At 39.5% G+C, this 16624-nt stretch overlaps 1 protein-coding gene across 3 annotated transcripts; it reads left to right on the forward strand.

Moving 5' to 3' along the window:
- The first annotated feature begins 1378 nt into the window (after window positions 1-1378).
- LOC140928241 (uncharacterized) lies at window positions 1379-6634 on the forward strand. Of its 3 annotated transcripts, none has more exons than XM_073377962.1 (4): window positions 1379-1528; window positions 2497-2568; window positions 4540-4953; window positions 5410-6634. In XM_073377962.1, exons 2-4 carry the CDS (start codon window positions 2500-2502, stop codon window positions 5806-5808), a joined length of 882 nt encoding a protein of 293 aa, XP_073234063.1. In that variant the 5' UTR covers window positions 1379-1528; window positions 2497-2499; the 3' UTR covers window positions 5809-6634. The 3 variants fall into 3 exon arrangements, with proteins under 3 accessions (XP_073234063.1, XP_073234064.1, XP_073234065.1); XM_073377963.1 differs by having other exon boundaries at window positions 1472-1623; XM_073377964.1 differs by lacking the exon at window positions 1379-1528 and adding an exon at window positions 1555-1608.
- Window positions 6635-16624: the final 9990 nt, after the last annotated feature.

Raw genomic sequence — 16624 nt, forward strand, 5'->3', positions numbered from 1 at the left:
AATGTTTGGCGCCAAAACATGTCACGTTTGCACCCAATTAGAACATGTTTTTTCCTCACGTGTACACGCTTAGATGCAACCGATAGCAAATGGCATTGTTGAACACTGAAGTCTTACGCTCCTTAAGGGGATATTTGGAGGTAGTGGAAAAGTTAACGAAGTCTCGCTTACGAAGTGAAGACTAACTGCTTCCTACGCTTGTTAAAGGAAACCTCCATTCTTAAAGAAAATACTGCTTAAAATGCTCTTAAAGATCCCAAAAGGAGATTATGGGGCATTTTGGAAGACGTGCTTCAAAAGTGGAGGTTCCCTTTAAAACATACTGTTGGACGCTGGCAGTGAAGCAGTCTTTACAACGGCTCTCTACTGAGGAGGAGTCTTATATTTAAATGTTTGGATGGGCATTGACTTAAAGAGATACATTTTCGGCATAATGGCCACAGGATGTAACGAACACACTCAATAAAATACTACTGTATCGTCTTCTTTCAAAACAGTTTTCATTACGAGTGCTGAATAAACACGACATTGTGCGTAAAAATAGTCATTTTTACAAACGAAAAAGATATTAAGTCTGCCTAGATACCCCTACCAGGATCTAGAAAAAAATATGATTGATCTATAATAATTATTCCGACTCTACACGTAATATATAAAGAAATATTGGAACTCCCTTTGTTGTTGAACTTGTTTGTTCAGTAGGCGTTTTATTGTGTTCATCAAGTGGTTCCGGCTGAAGTGTAGGGGTCGAACTTACAGTGCCTTGAACAAAGACAATTAAAAGCAAATCATTGTTTGCTCACTGACTCTTCACTGGACTCATTAAAACGACAAAACAAAAACCTACACGGATGACCTGATTTTCAACACATAGCCTTCCAGACGATCACAAGCTTTCTTATTCTGCCTCTCCGAAAAAGAAATCTTTCACGCCCAAGCTATCATGGAAGCTATATTGAGCTAAAACTTGCAAAAATTAGTCAAAATATTAACAAATTTTCCAACTTGAAATGGAAAACGGAAGAAAGCATTTTGCCTTCGTTTAGTGCCACCTGCTTCATGATGTCAAAAGCAACAAGTGCTCTTCACAAACTTTGACACCCTAGCGCTCCTTTGATTGGTTTTCAGGTGTGAAAACATGTCTTAAACCATTGGTCACACCGGACAGTTTGACGGAAATTGTGTTTTATTATTAAATAGCTATCCAATTATATCAATATTACCTAAGAGTCGTTTTGGTTCATGGCTTTGCCATTGTTTCACTCGGTGGGCAGCTGAATCCAGTGCTCTGATTGGTCGCTCAACAAATAAGCATGTTAAGCTCGCATTACGTCATACCAAATAAAATTTCCTCCATTGTAATGCCACGTCAAGCACGGCAAGGTGGTTGGACGGCTTTAACGCACATGCGCGTAGGCACCCCAAGCGCCAGTATTGAAACATTTGAGAGCAAAGTCAGTTTCAGACCTCACGGTAACGGCTACTGACAAGGCTATTTTCCCATAGGAAACAAAAAGCTTTGTCACAGGTTAGTGTACTTGGAAAACATCGTAAACATCTTGGGTTGAAACACGAGCATTGAGGAACAAGCTTGTGAAGCGCAAGGAAGTAGAAGATTTAGTGGTAAACTAAATTGATTTGAATGCCAAACGCGATTCTTCCTCCGAAGGGATTACTCATCTGAACTCATATTTAGCTCCGAGCTGGTGCAGTTTTAGGAGTCGGATATTGATAAGGGAAATGAACTTCATCCAAACGGGACTTGAACATTGTCGGCGTTTGCCTTTCTTACTTGGAATTATGTACTTGTCAGTCCGTTTGGATGTGGTCTATTTTCTTTGTCAAATCGATCTGAGTTATCGGAGGAGGAGGAGCCTGTTTACTTTGATATCTATGGTTGTGAAGGGAAACTCTTAACTCACAGGATCCTATTGACTTCTAAGTCACTTGTACATATTTTAGTTGCTGGGAAGAATTAACAAGGAAAAACATATAACGCGGACCTTGATATTGTCCTGTGAGATTTGACATTTCTTTCCTTAGTTTCAACTTCGTAAAGTTATCACGCTCAATGATTACACTTAACGAAGCATATTTGCTGTAGCTTATGACTAAAGAAGAGGGAATAATCGTATCTAAAGCGACGATTGGTATTCAATCTTTGCCATTTTGAAAATTTACGCCGTAATTTTTTTTCTGAACGTAAGGTAAATATGACATGTTTAACATCGGGTAACGAATATTACTTTTTTTAGATGAGACGCAGAGGTTTAAATAGCTGTTAAATAGAAGAGAAATTAAGATTAATCGATATCAAGAATTTATTTCTCTTTGACAAGGAGATACTATTTTTATTTTCTTCAAGAAGACGGAATAGAATTTTCGCGCGCAAGATACTTTGTCGATGAGATGAATCACAACTTGGTAATAATTAATGACAAATCAGGGTGTTCGAGAATCATTGATCACTTGTTCTCTTGTTCATTTCCTCGTCAGGTTATGGGGCTCAGAGGAGGCATGGGCTGCCTTCTAGCCTTATTTGTGGGCCTTGTATGGCTAGAATGCACGGTAAGTCTACCTTTTTTAGCCTCTATTCTCGAAAATGTAATTATGTATTATTAATACTCACCCATAGGTTATCTTAGCGCTTGGGCAGGTCCTATTTCGGTGGTTAGAAGTGTTTTTGCTCGTTAATCTTAGAGCGTGAATTCAACAAACCAACGCTGAAATCACGCCAAACGCGGTTATAACTGCCGTAAATGTTACCTTAATATACTGACGAGGGTTAAATGTAAATTAAGTTGACCATATCCGATCAAATGGACCCGAATATTTTTACCAGTTTAATGACCGATTTTGGATTTCAAAATTATCCAGTCACGGTTAAAACACCCAGTTTTTTCTCTATTCTTGAAATCTAGCTTTTCTTTTAAATAACATTTTCTTTTTTTTCTTCATTTTGTATTAACTCGGCATCTACGAAAATAGCGAGAAAGAGTTGTTTTTCTATCAAGATCCAACGTTTTAAGAAATGATGGCCTTATATTTTGTGTTTTTATTTTGATTTTGGCATTATTATGAGGCTCTTTCTAGCTCTGCTTTTCGATGCATGACAATTGTCTGATGTAAACAAAAAACAGGTACTACCAGTCAGGCTGACGGTCCTTAACTACAAGTCGAATTGCAGTTGAGGGGATTAAAAAAAGTTTATTTTTCTTGGAAATGAATGAAAAGTTCTGATAAATGTCATAAGGTAACGAAATCGAAGAACGTTAGATACCTCTGCTGATTTTTCGAGCATGAAACCGTTAAGACGCGTGATCAATTTTGCACGGTCATCGCACGTTTATATAGCTGCAACGCGGTTATTAACAAAATATACATTTTGTCATATCCCAAAAAGTTACCCTTTCTCGCAGAATCCGCATGATTAACTTTCGGACGTAAACGCAAAATAAAGTCCGAAACGGAAATAAAATCCATCAGGAGACAGGATTGTTAGAAAAAATTTCCACAGACAAAATAATTAAACACAAATAATTTAGCTTCTTTCTGAAAACAGTGTAGAAAATGAACTAGAAACCGGAGATTTACGGCTCTCGGAAACAATTGCATATGATGCAAGAGAGAGGATGAGTGCAGATATCTAGTAAGACTGTTCTTTACGACTGAATTCGTTTCAATATATAGCCTGCAGCCCATGTATAACTTCGCTTTGAAAATTCTAAAGTGTATGAAGACATGTTAAACAGAATCTCCTTTTTGCATAAGGTCAAACCCTCACCGCTCAGGCTGTTTCATGGAGTAATGGCGGGCCATGTCCAGATTCATTGACATGGTCAAGTTTCCATCTTTTTTCTTTCTACGGTTAGTTTGTAAGAAAGAGGAGAGCACACAAAAATCATTGTTACACATTTTTATTCAAGGAATGGTCAGCGTTTTTTAAAGTATAATTAATTTTCACTTACTTTTGTCAACGGTATTGTTTTACGTTACACACCTTGCTAGTGACAAACCAATGGTACTTTGTAGTATGCATTCCCTAAGCCCAGGTCACGACCCTTTTGTAGAAGGTAAACACCACAAACAAGTGTGACCTAATGTCTTGCTAGAGAAATCGAGTCAACAAGTACTGACGGTACTTGTTATCTGTTTTATATCTTTTGAAGGCTAAAAATATTTTTTACACCAAAACTAACCCCCATAAAGCAGTTTTCTACAAACTGAAGAAATGCTTTTCTTTTGTCATTGTCTTTAAGAAGTACATTTTTACTTAGTTCTTATACTCTTTCACAGTTTTACTGTCACTAGCCGGCAAAAAATTCACGCCGACATACGAAATGACACTAGTCAGAACAAGATTTTCTAAACCGTTGCAAAATGATTTTTAGCAAAAACCTTAAAAAACTACAAAGAGAGCCTGTTTTATAATTAAAACAATTCAGAGCCAGTTCCTTAAAATTACAAACAGTGTATGATTAGTATCAACGTCTAAGTCATAAATATGAAAACACTAAATGTACGCTTTTTTCCAATTAGCATTCACAGGCAATTTTACCCGACTGGCCGAAGATCGGCGACAGAATCACACAACCATTTCTTGATCAGCTTATGGTCAGTCAGCTTCTTGAACAGAATCTTACGCTAGGATTCTTCTTGAAAGGCCTTAACGGTCCACCGGGTCCCCCGGGACCGGCCGGGCCACCCGGAGAACCTGGACCTCCAGGACTTCCGGGTTCAGCCGGTTCCCCTGGTCATGTAGGTGAAGATGGTGCACCAGGAGCTACAGGAACACCCGGACCACCAGGTCCACCAGGACCTCCCGGTATGCCAGGAGATAAGGGAGATCCCGGAGAGCAGGGAGCACCCGGTGCTGCGGGTCTTCCCGGAGCCCCTGGTCTTCCAGGTATGCAAGGTCCAATGGGTCCTGCTGGTCCAGAACCAATTATGCCGGTAAGTGAAAATGACTTACGCAACAGCTTAACATGGACATCCCCAAAATTTGTTCGGTTGTCCAAACGTCCACTGTGTGAATGCATTCATTTTAAACTGTTTTTGTTCATTTCCATAAACTGATCATGACAGAATTAATACCAAATTATATTTTCAAAACTGCCCTTATAACCTGGACATATTGATTAGGTGAAGGATAGGGATATTCCGCTTCTAAAAAACTTGGGCCCATGACCTTAAATCTGACTTTCATGACAACTGCCTCGAACTGCCGTAACCAAATACGAAACAGAGTCACTAGCCGATCAGACAAGGTATAAAGAGAATTTCGATTACATTCTTATTTTGCTACAATTACTCATAGAGGACAAAATAAAAAGATTCTATTCAACCGTTATCATACAAGGACTTCATTCTGGCCAGGTTTTCATCAACATGTTCGATTTTCTCCTGCAGAACTTTACTGTTATCTGTGAAGGAGAAAAGGGCTGGGTACAGTGTAAACAATACGAGCTCATCAAAGTTACAAAGGCATTCTGGGGTCGTGATGATCACGTTACGTGTCCCAAGATTCCTGCAGGGCTCACATCAGACAGACTGTGCGAGACGACGGCAGAAAACACCCTTAAAAAGGTCAATGGACAATGTAAAAACGAGCAAGCCTGCGAGGTGGTGGCCTCCAACATTTTCTTCGACGACGACACTTGTGGGAACGTCTACAAGTATTTAAAAATTTGGTACGAGTGCATTCCGGATGAGGCGAACGCCGTGGACGTGCTGAAAGACGGTGGAAAACGAAGACGACGACGAAAGAAGAAGAGATCAACAAAAGAGAAGCGGTCCTCGAAAGAATAAACACCAACAGACTGTAGAATAACGAAATCAATTGACGCTACTACGAATATTTCAACAGCAAACTCGATTCCTGGAGCACGTTTAGCTTCGGAGTTTTTTGACCACTTTGCAAAACATTCTCGTTAACAAAAAAGCATGCTTACTAGTTAAGCAATTTTCGCGGTGTGCAGCAAAACCCACATGAGTGAGAATCCCGGCACTTTGTGTCAATATGTATGTATATTGAAGTTTAACTTTATTTGATAAAGAATGTACCAATTGAGACCCAGGTCGCCTTGGCGACTGAATTAGTTTGATTTAGGAGGTCTTGTGATCAGGTATTCTGGTCAAGTGGGGGGAGGGATATCGCAGATTGGCCGATCTCCTCGCTCTCCACGTTGTGTTGATTTGTTTTTCTGAACACTCTGTACAATATTTTCGGGAATAATGTTAAATTAAAAACCAGAAGATCTGTATTATAGGCTTGCCGCTAGTTTCTTTGTTGGTAAGTTTGAGTTAGAATAAAAGTATAGCAACTTAAATTCACCTGACGACGTTCTGACTGCCAGCAATCTAGGAAACAGCTCAGAGCTCACGGTCCACTTAGACCAACGCTCTTTCAAGTCTACTGATCAAGGGGAACGTGAACTCTGAAAAGAATTTCGACTGGTGTCGGCTCAGTCCATCACGTTGCAGGAGACTGACTCGCATGCCTATATGTATTTCAGAGAAATTAGCTATGGTTAGGTTGTAATATTTGTGAATGATCACCAGCAATGGGCTTTACTTGGAACATAAACATGATCACGGTTTACAAAAAGGAAATAAACTAGAGGTTTTCTTCAAACTGTGTTCGTCTCGATCCAAACTGCTACATGACAGATTCTGACAGCCTGACGAGGAAAAAAACACTGCTGACCACCGTTTAACTAGGCCTTTCAAACGAAATAGTGTGGAATGGCAATAAATAAAACACATGGTTTTTTTACTGCTTTGACCTCAAACGGCAAATAATATTGAAAATGGTCTCCACTAATCAAGACACCCTTTCCAAATTTTAAATAGAAAATTGGCCCATAACTCAACAATTATGGCGAATAGCATGAAATCCTCAATAATCACAAGTCATCTACACATTTATTAACCAAAAAAAAAACACAAATTAAAAGTTTGTTTGTCCAGACTAATACCACCAACATTATCAAGACTGATGACACAAACTTTTTACTGCGTTTTGAACACGATTATCATCGCCAGTCAAGCGGCCGTCTGTCAATTTGTCCCATATCTAAAACATCATGAAAGTCGTGGGCAGTACAGTAGTATTTACCTAACCGAGCCTGTGGTACCAAAGCTAATATCAGTTCATAGCTGCAGCTTTGAAAAATGGCAATGCTAAACACAGCAAATAGAAAAAATAGAAGGCGACCCCGCAAATCTACGCCTTTACGAGGCAGTTTAAATAAGAAAATATAAACCTACCCTCAGTTCCCTTGAGGAAGGTAGTGGACCTTTTGTTTTGGCGCTTTAGAGACTATTTTTTATACATTATGAGAGAACCTTTGTCCAGAGACACTTGGTCATTAGACCGTTGTATTTTATTCAAAAATTTTATTTCTATACCTTTTATACATAGTTCTACACATTTTATCTTACACCCGTTTTGTATATATATAGCTCTGCGCGGAATATTTTCTCATCCCTGATGATGCCGTTGATCAGCCAAAGCTTAAATTAAATTTTTACTTAACAAAAACCCCGCAGTTTAAGACCTCATTAGAACTATAATTTTATTTCAATCATGCTGCTGAAGGACAACATGAACAGATTATTACAGCAATGGAAAATGGACTTCGTCGGTGTTCTTTAACTAATAGGGCTCATCCTCGGTGTAAGAACCTGTTAAACTCACGAGTGACGTAAAACAGAGGAAACAAAGAAGGCAACACAATAGAACGTAGAAAAACAAAAGGTGCGAAACAAAGAAAAAGTTCACAGGTTCTTACACCGAGGTAAACCCAGTAATAGCAACCCCATGTTTTTATCTGAACCACATACTGATAACGATTATTGCTTGTTATCGATTACTATCGATTGTTAGCGGTTTTTGTCAATCCACAAAAATCTACAGTTTAATCTTTTGTGTGCGATAATTATCGATCGATTTCGATAAAAACCAATTTCAATCGGCGGATGATATAGATTGATATCAATTATATCATTACAAATGATTTGCGATATCGATTAACTACTCCTGGTAGCACTGCAAGGAAAGGTTTCAACACAGTGAAGGTAAGAATTAGACGTAACGGTATAAACATACGGTATAATTCAATTTATTTTATTGCAAAGCAGCCAAACTGGTAGCTTATCCAAGAATCATAAACTTGGTCATAGTTATTAGAGCAGAGTGGTTATGAAAAGCGGCAAACATCAATGATAAAAACAACAGTGCTGCAGTTTATGTTGGAAGCACCCTGAAAGTGCACAATCCTTTGTCTTCGGTTAGCAAATTGTTACGGAATAAATTAATGCAACGTTTTTGTTGGTCAATACAATCAAAATGAAAGGAATGCTTTTGAACGTTGTCCACTTTCAGGTCCACAAAAACATATAATAAAGGAGTCGGACGGGTTTCATAACCATTCCACTCAATTAACTATGATTTGGTTCAGTCAGGGTTGCTTTGGACAAGAGAGGTAGATAATTGCTTTGTGTTAGTTAAAACTAGTCACGCGCCCCATTTATTTCCAAAATGAATACATATTCCTGGCTGGTCCTTGTAGAAGATGAAAACTATATACTTCTGTAATAAGTGTTTTTTCTCCTCTTCTGCTTCAAATTCCCCATCCTAGCGAATACCTTTTGCGTCAACTTTCCCCACTCCCTAGGAACAAGTGATGGTAAAATGCGCAGGGTTTTCAAAAAAAACTTTATTTATTAGAGCATGAATTAGAAGAGGAGAAGTTCCTACCCGCAAGTAGCCATAGGCTAATCGAGGCGGGTAGTTAGGACCCAAAAAATGTGGAACCAAATACAAAGATTATACAAAAAGTTTAGAAGTGTCCCGGGGGATGTTGAAATTTAGAATTGATCGGCGCATAACGAAGTTATGTATCTCCACAGACGTTCTTATGGTGGGGAGCCGGTTTGTGCCTCCCACCAACTGAACAGAAGCAGAATCATCGAGTTTACAGGTGTATGTCTGTACAGTCAAACGTCTTTAATACGGACACCACAGGGACAGAACCAAGTGTCCGCTTTACAGAGGTGTCCGTATTATAGAGGTGGCTGAGGAATGTAATTTTTTGCATTTCTGGGACCAAACGAACTGTCCGTAATAGAGAGGTGTCCGTAAGGAGAGGTTAGACTGTACTTGCTTCAGACATCACCGTCGAAAAGGGTCTCTGAGGGAAATTATTGCTTACGATAAAAAGTCTTCATGTAGTTGTATATACCACAAAAAAGTCTGATTGGTATGGTTTTTTAGGGTGTCGGAAATCGATCATGGTGAGGCCCGTGATATCCACGAAGTTAGGGTAGAACAGAATAGAATAGAGTGGAGTGGAATGTGATGTGAAGTGATGGGATGGGATGGAATGGAACGGAAAGGTTTGACTCCTGTTGGGAATTCTCTGATTTTTCTCCCAAGCCGCCTGTGTCATTGACTGAAAAGGAAAAACATCTTTCTAATGTTTTAACCAGGCTTAAAACTCAATATCACATTTCTATAATTGCGCATAATCACGCATTGACAGACCAGGTCCCACGAGTACGGCAGGGTGTTTGTACATAACCTAGTTCAGTTGCCTCATTCTTTGGAGAAAGAGTATTAAATATAGTAGTGGAGCGTCCGCGCGCGCAGCGTAGCCACATACCTGACAGTAAATGGAAACCAATTTGGTTATGATGTCAGCGTACGCCAATACGTCCGTACAGACTAAGGGGTTAGGAGTAAAAAACTTAGTAGGGTACGGAAGAGAATTTTCGGTAACAATTTTCTAGGCTTTACTTTTTGCGTGGTCGCGTTTTTGGTCACAACTCAGGACTAGCCCGCCCCCACCCCTATTTGGTCAAACTTTTGACAGGTGAATTCATGCGTGAAAACTCATGCAGCATCTGTCGACAGACTTCTTGCCGGGAAGTTTTTTCTCTTTTCAGTTAAGTTTTAAAACTATCGTGTTCTTGTACTGCCGCCGCGAAATGAAATACAACTGCTGTCAAGTTTCATTTTCTGTTTTTCAAAACTGAATTGTTAATTTCGTTTTTCGTCGAGGAGAGTGTCGAGATTAATCGATGGCTACGTTTGTGTTAGTCCATGCAAGCACTTACGGCAGACTACAGGAGAAATCTTTTAAAATTACAAATGTTTAACTATTCGTGTTCTTTCACTCCCCCACAAAATAAAATACAGCTGCTATCAAGATTCTCCTGTTATTCGAAGGTGGTTTGCTTATTTAATTTTGGGGCTGAGGAAAGCTTCGCCACGAAATTCAACGAAAGTGAAAGTTGAACATGGAGGCTTTTACAGCAGAGTACGGGAAAAGTTTCTGACCTCACTTACTCGCTTTCAGGAGCTGCATCCAAGGTGAGCTCAGGGGGGGCACAACTTAGCGAAATTTCGTATATCTATGATCCACCGATTTATGACATCACATCCGGTTGCAGAGTTGCTGCTCTGTTTTCGAGCGGGGCACAAAGATGGAAGCCGCAAAAGCCAAACTCTTGAGTGACGCTCGATTACAAACAGCGAAAGACTCGCCATGACATTCCTCAAAACCATGCAGTTGAGTGGAAGTTTCTGCAACTTTACGGGGCGTGATCCAGCCTTCCAGGGGTGAACCTTTTTTAACTGTGGCCATCAGCGTTTTCCCCATTCTATTCCGCTCAGGTAATTATATTTTGATTGATGAATTCTCAAAATCAGAGGCCGCAACAGCCGCAAAATGTTAACGACACTCGTTTTGAAACATCGCAAGACTCGCCATGACATTCCGCGCAGCTGCATGATATTTATCGTTAAAATAATGCTAAATCTTCTTTGTTTGGTCATGACATTTGCTTGAAAGGCCGGCTATATACCTTCTCAACATTCTCGGCATTCACAATACATAATTCCGTTAGCCTGTGGGTTAAAATAACGAAGAAACCAAATAGCATCGGACGTCCATCTTGGTGCTTCGCGCCAAAACAGAGCAGCAACTTTGCAATCGGATGTGATGTGATAAATCGGTGGATCATAGGTATACGAAACAAGTACCAAGCGCTATTGGAGTCGTGCTCCCCCCCCCCCCCCCCCCGATTTAGTTTTGTTGTTAAGTCAGGCGTATGCGTAACTATTACAAAACTGAATCACTGGATAATACAATTCTACAGCTCTCGTTGGCTTAGCCATCATTGTATATGAGCCTTTTCTATTTTCACACTCAGCAATCTTGGTGATTTATGGAATCTGATTGGTTCGCTGTCTCGGACTATTCAACAACATTTACCTCCTAGCGAGTGGATAATGTGTGAGCTCGATTATTTTTCCCATGATTTTAGAGAACGAGCTTTTAAAAGTCGCCAGAATCCTAGGGTTGACTTTTTTTTAGGCAACAAAAGACTTCGAAGGATTCAAAATGGCATTTTTCCATTTACTGTAGCTGAGTTTTGTGGTCGATAGATCGTTTACAACTCACGTTTATTTGCTTAGAAGATGCCGTTTCGTTTTCTAACAAGAAACATTTGGCCCAAAACTCGAAGTTTATTTATGACAAACAAATTTGAAAGCAAATGTTTGCAGAAATTCTACGTTTCAAGTAAATAGGAGAAAGAATGCTACATGAAGACGACGTCTTACCTCGAGGAACCGAGCCGCCATTTTTGTCAGCACTTCGTGCGAAGAACGACACAACAAACCTTTTCAGCCATAAACTTGGCGAGCCAACAGAAAACAACAAAGCTCTTCTTTTCTTTTCAGGTAAGGAAACAATTCAAACTTTTAACGGTTCCATTTAAGCCATTACGCTGTTTTTTGCGAAGTGGCAAGCTTGTGAATTGCCATGTTTGAAAATTCTTCGAGTGATTTGATCTGTCAATCAAATCGTACTTTTTAATGGTTTCCTCTCTGATTTTGTTGAGATCACTTCGTGTGTATATACTAAAACAAGTATTCTTTTCAATGTCGGTGAATAGTGGCTTTAGAAATATTGACCTCGATTTCAAAGAATAATTGTTAATATTATAGACATGCGAAAGTTCACAATGTTTATCAACGCTGTTTGAGTTTTATTTTCGATTAACCCTTTAAGCCCCAATATCAACATGCATATTTTCCCTACTGTTTTTTCATGCATTTCTTATGGTACTGCTGGCGAAAATTTGTTCAAAAATCAAGACTCTCAAGACATTTCATTTTGGTGATCATTTCATTCATTCTCATGACCTGTATGTTTGATCAGGCAGTGTTATTGTTGGGAGAATTTGGATGTGGGTCACTTTGAGGCTTAAAGGGTTAAGCTGCGATGGCCCCGGAACAAAAGTCTTTATGATGACCTATTGTTCCACTTCAGGGGCCTCAATAAAAAACCTGTTGGTTCTAACACAATAGAAAGGTAGTCCCTGCCAGGTATTTATTTTTCAGGAAGGGCTTAGAGCTTAGGCATTATCTTATATTCAATTATCCCTCAGCTTTGTTGTTGCATTCGGTGTAGTTCTTGTAGCACCTTCGAACCTAAGTTTTTTAATTCCTCCTAAGCCTGTATCTAAATATAATTTAAGACGTTCTAGCGACAGTACCCCACTTAGTTATCCGAATGTGAAGCCTAAGGCAACTCTCGGTGAACGGGCCTTTCTGTTTGCTGCACCTAAGTTATGGAATGCTGTGCCAAGATTTATTAGGGAATCCATTTCAATTGACACTTTTAAGAGAACGTTGAAGACCCACCTTTTTAAAAAAGCATTTTGTACCACTTAGATTATAAGATTGTATTTTTAGCTTACTAGATTATAAAGATTTTATTAAGATTTTGCTAACAGATTTTATCTTTTTAACTTTTAGCCATTAGTTTTTCTATTCTATATCTATATTATCATCTTATTTTATCATTTTTATTATCATAACCATTCATAATTGTTATTATTAGTAGTATTATTGTTTTTGTTTTTTTTCCCCTATGGCGCATTGAATATATTTATATAGATATTTGCACCTTATAAGTTTTTGAAGTTAAATTAAATTAAATTAAAACATATTGTGCAAGCCTGTGCAGGCAATATTGTGCAACAATGCACTGTTTCTTGAAATAAGGGCCTGTTTACATGGAGGTGGGGGACCCCAGTTAGGTGATGTAACCCACTTAGGTGTAGCCTGCGTTGAATTGTGGTTTTGTGGGACACACTACTGAGTGGTGAAGCCGCAAAAGTGCGCTTGAAGCCCACACGAACAAGCGGCAAAGCTCGCGGTTCTCTGCTCTCGCTCACCTTTATTACTTTGCGCGCCAAACCGAAAAACCGCCATGCCACGCCGGCTAGCTTAGGTGGGGTAACCTGCCTGTCCATATAATCTCTCATTTTAATTTGATCACATTTACATGATAGGTGGGGTGACCCGCCACATGTTACCTCACCTATCTGAGGTCCCCAACCTTGATGTAAACAGGCCCTAAGCCTAATCAGCGTGTACTGTGTAATAATATTGTTTGTATGCCCATGGGCTAAGTGTTATAGCATATACTGTAGATACATATGCATATACCGTAGATACATAGCAGTAAAGACGATATTTGCAGAAAATAAAATATTCCAGAAACTCTACAATGCTATTATACGATACACACTAATTAGGCTTAGAACTAAGACACAATGCATTGCTAATTTATTTAAAATATGCGTATTTTTTCTGTAATTTAAATTTCGGCTTTGCCTTACGTAATCGTTATTAATTTGCTTGGCGTCAATTTTCGCAAGTGTTATTAGGTCTATTGTTGCTAGTTCACTTTAGTACAAAAGTTTTACTGGTTCCTACAAGTAAATCAGTTGTTGTATCTGGAGATGCTGTACAGATCTTAAAAGTATAGTTTCCCCCTATTTTTGGCTTGTTCTTTATTCGATTCAATGAATCTTAAGCTTTCATTACTGGTAAGAATTTCTGAGTTCGCGTATAGTAATTCAGTATTTTTCCTTTTGTTAAAATTTGTTCTAAATCGTACAGCTGTATTAAAATTCCCATTAAAAAAATATACGCATGGTAATCGAAAGTATATAATCACTTGTTACTTCTTCATTTCATCGTCAAGTTAACTTAGTTTTCTAAGTTAGTTTTCTAAAACATCGTAATATAAAAAAGCTAACATTAAAGCGTTAACCCTGACCCTGACCCCTAACCCTGACCCTAGCCCTAACCCTAACCCTAACCCTAAACCCAAACCCAAACCCTAACCCTAACCCCAACCCTAACCCTAACCCTAGGGTTAGGGTTAGGGTTAGGGTTAGGGTTAGGGTTAGGGTTAGGGTTAGGGTTAGGGTTAGGGTTAGGGTTAGGGTTAGGGTTAGGGTTAGGGTTAGGGTTAGGGTTAGGGTTAGGGTTAGGGTTAGGGTTAGGGTTAGGGTTAGGGTTAGGGTTAGGGTTAGGGTTAGGGTTAGGGTTAGGGTTAGGGTTAGGGTTAGGGTTAGGGTTAGGGTTAGGGTTAGGGTTAGGGTTAGGGTTAGGGTCTTAAACCCAACCCGAAGTTATTTCTTAAAAATGTTGGGTTGTGTTTCGTAAAAGTTTATTTCTTTTGGATATATTTATATCCTGGACGTGAGGTAGTTGTTTATTAGAGTGCTCTATTTTCCTTGCAGAACTTTACTGTTATCTGTTAAGGAGAAAAGGGCTGAGTACAGTGCAAACAATACGAGCTCATCACTGTTACAAAGGCATTTTGGGGTCGTGATGATCACGTTACGTGTCCCAAGATTCCTGGAGGGCTCACATCAGACAGACTATGGGAGGGGATAGCAGAAAACACCCTTAAAAAAGTCAATGGACAATTAAAAAACCAGCAAGCCTGCGAGGTGGTAACCTCTCACATTTTCGTCGATGACGACACTTGCGACAACGTTTACAAGTATCGGTATTTCGGAAGAGTGCATTCCGGATGAGGCAAACGCCGTGGACTTGCAGAAAGACAGTAGCAAACGCAGACGACGACGAAAGAAGAGATCAACAAAAGAGAAGCGGTCCTCGAAAGAATAAATATCAACAGGCTGTATAATGAAATAAAGAATGAACCAACATTGAGACACCGTGTGAATTGGCGAGCGATTAGTTCGATTAAGGAGAGTATGTGATCATGTGCTGGTGTTAGGGGGAGATATTATAGCAAACTGGCCAATCTCCTCCCTCTCCACGTAGTTTTCATTTTGTTTCTGAACGGTCTGTAAAATATTTTCGGGAGTTTAATTAATAAACCAGAATATCCGTCTGATAGGTTTGCCTCTAGTTTCTTTGGTTGATACGTTTTGGGTTACAGTAAAAGAAGAGCAACTTTAATTCAACTGTAGACGTTGTAAATGCCAGCAATTTAGAAAATAGCTCAGAGCTCACGTTCCGCCTGGATCAACTCCCTTTCAGGTCTACTGATATTGTTCAAAAATTTCAATTTTCCTCATCTTATTTCTCAAAACAAAATAGACTTATAACGATAAAGTTGCGTGCTGTCCTCTGCGGCAGCTGCCTATACGCGTGTATAAATACACGGAAATTTAAGGGCTTCGATTCCAGACAAATTACATCATTGCCAGATATCGAAAGTGATTTACATGGCACGTCATTTCAATCACCGTCTAAAATAAATCGCATGCTCATCACAAGATCATTTGCATACAGTGAAAGTTTACAACACTCAACCATCGCAATTTTGCTCATTAAGATTCTTATTTTTTGTTTGACCACTCAGTAGTGTTCACTTGTTCCAAAGTAATCAACGCTTTCAAGCGATAGAATTCGTGGGCCGACACGTTTCAGAAAAAGCTCCAAATTTAATCTTTCCTAAGCTTTCTTCGCAAAACATGCGTGTCTTCGATCACGCAGCGATTCTTAGTCCCAGTTTCCACCGTCTCCGCAAGGAACGCCAGGCACAATAACCGCCCTTTTGTGTCCTAAATACAACCAAAAATTCCGGGGGGTACTTCCAGAAAAATTGGGTGGGGGTGTGCGGCACGCTTTCCTAAACCCTTACCCCGTTTCAGACTATTTCTGTGATTTTTCCCTACCCTATTTCAGACCTGATCAAAAATTTGATACCCTATTTCAGACCAGAAGGCCTGGCGCCCGGCGCGTGACTGGAGCACGTGACAAGCTGTTACGGCACGAACACGGTAGTTGGCGTAAACATTAAAGGGGAAATGGTCTTATCGCCAAATGATGAAGAAGTAACTAATTCTTCTAAAAAGCAACCCAATTCAAAACTAGAGTGCACAAACCATACCCTATTTCAGACCAAAATGGTTGAAATTGATACCCTATTTCAGACTAAAACGGTTAAAAAACATACCGTTTGGCGCGGCACATACCTGTTTAGCCTATATAAGGGACTACCCCTCCCCCCGGGGCGAAAAACGCGTTGCAGATTATGAGTCTCGCTGCTTACGCAAGCGAGACTAATCAGGCGTTTTTTGACCATAAAAATGCCCATTTTAAGAAGTGAGATAATCGAAAAAAAATATCTAGTAAACACCTCTTTGGTAGAACTTTCATTTGCAAAATGAAATTCCAATTTCTTGTGTCGCTTGTGACTTTGTTCAGTTTGGACCAGAGGAGAGAAGCGGGTTAAGGGTTCAAAGAGTTACAAGATTTATAAATCGAAACAGTGAA

Source organism: Porites lutea, chromosome 2 (genome assembly GCF_958299795.1).
Source record: "Porites lutea chromosome 2, jaPorLute2.1, whole genome shotgun sequence".
Lineage (NCBI taxonomy): Eukaryota > Metazoa > Cnidaria > Anthozoa > Scleractinia > Poritidae > Porites > Porites lutea.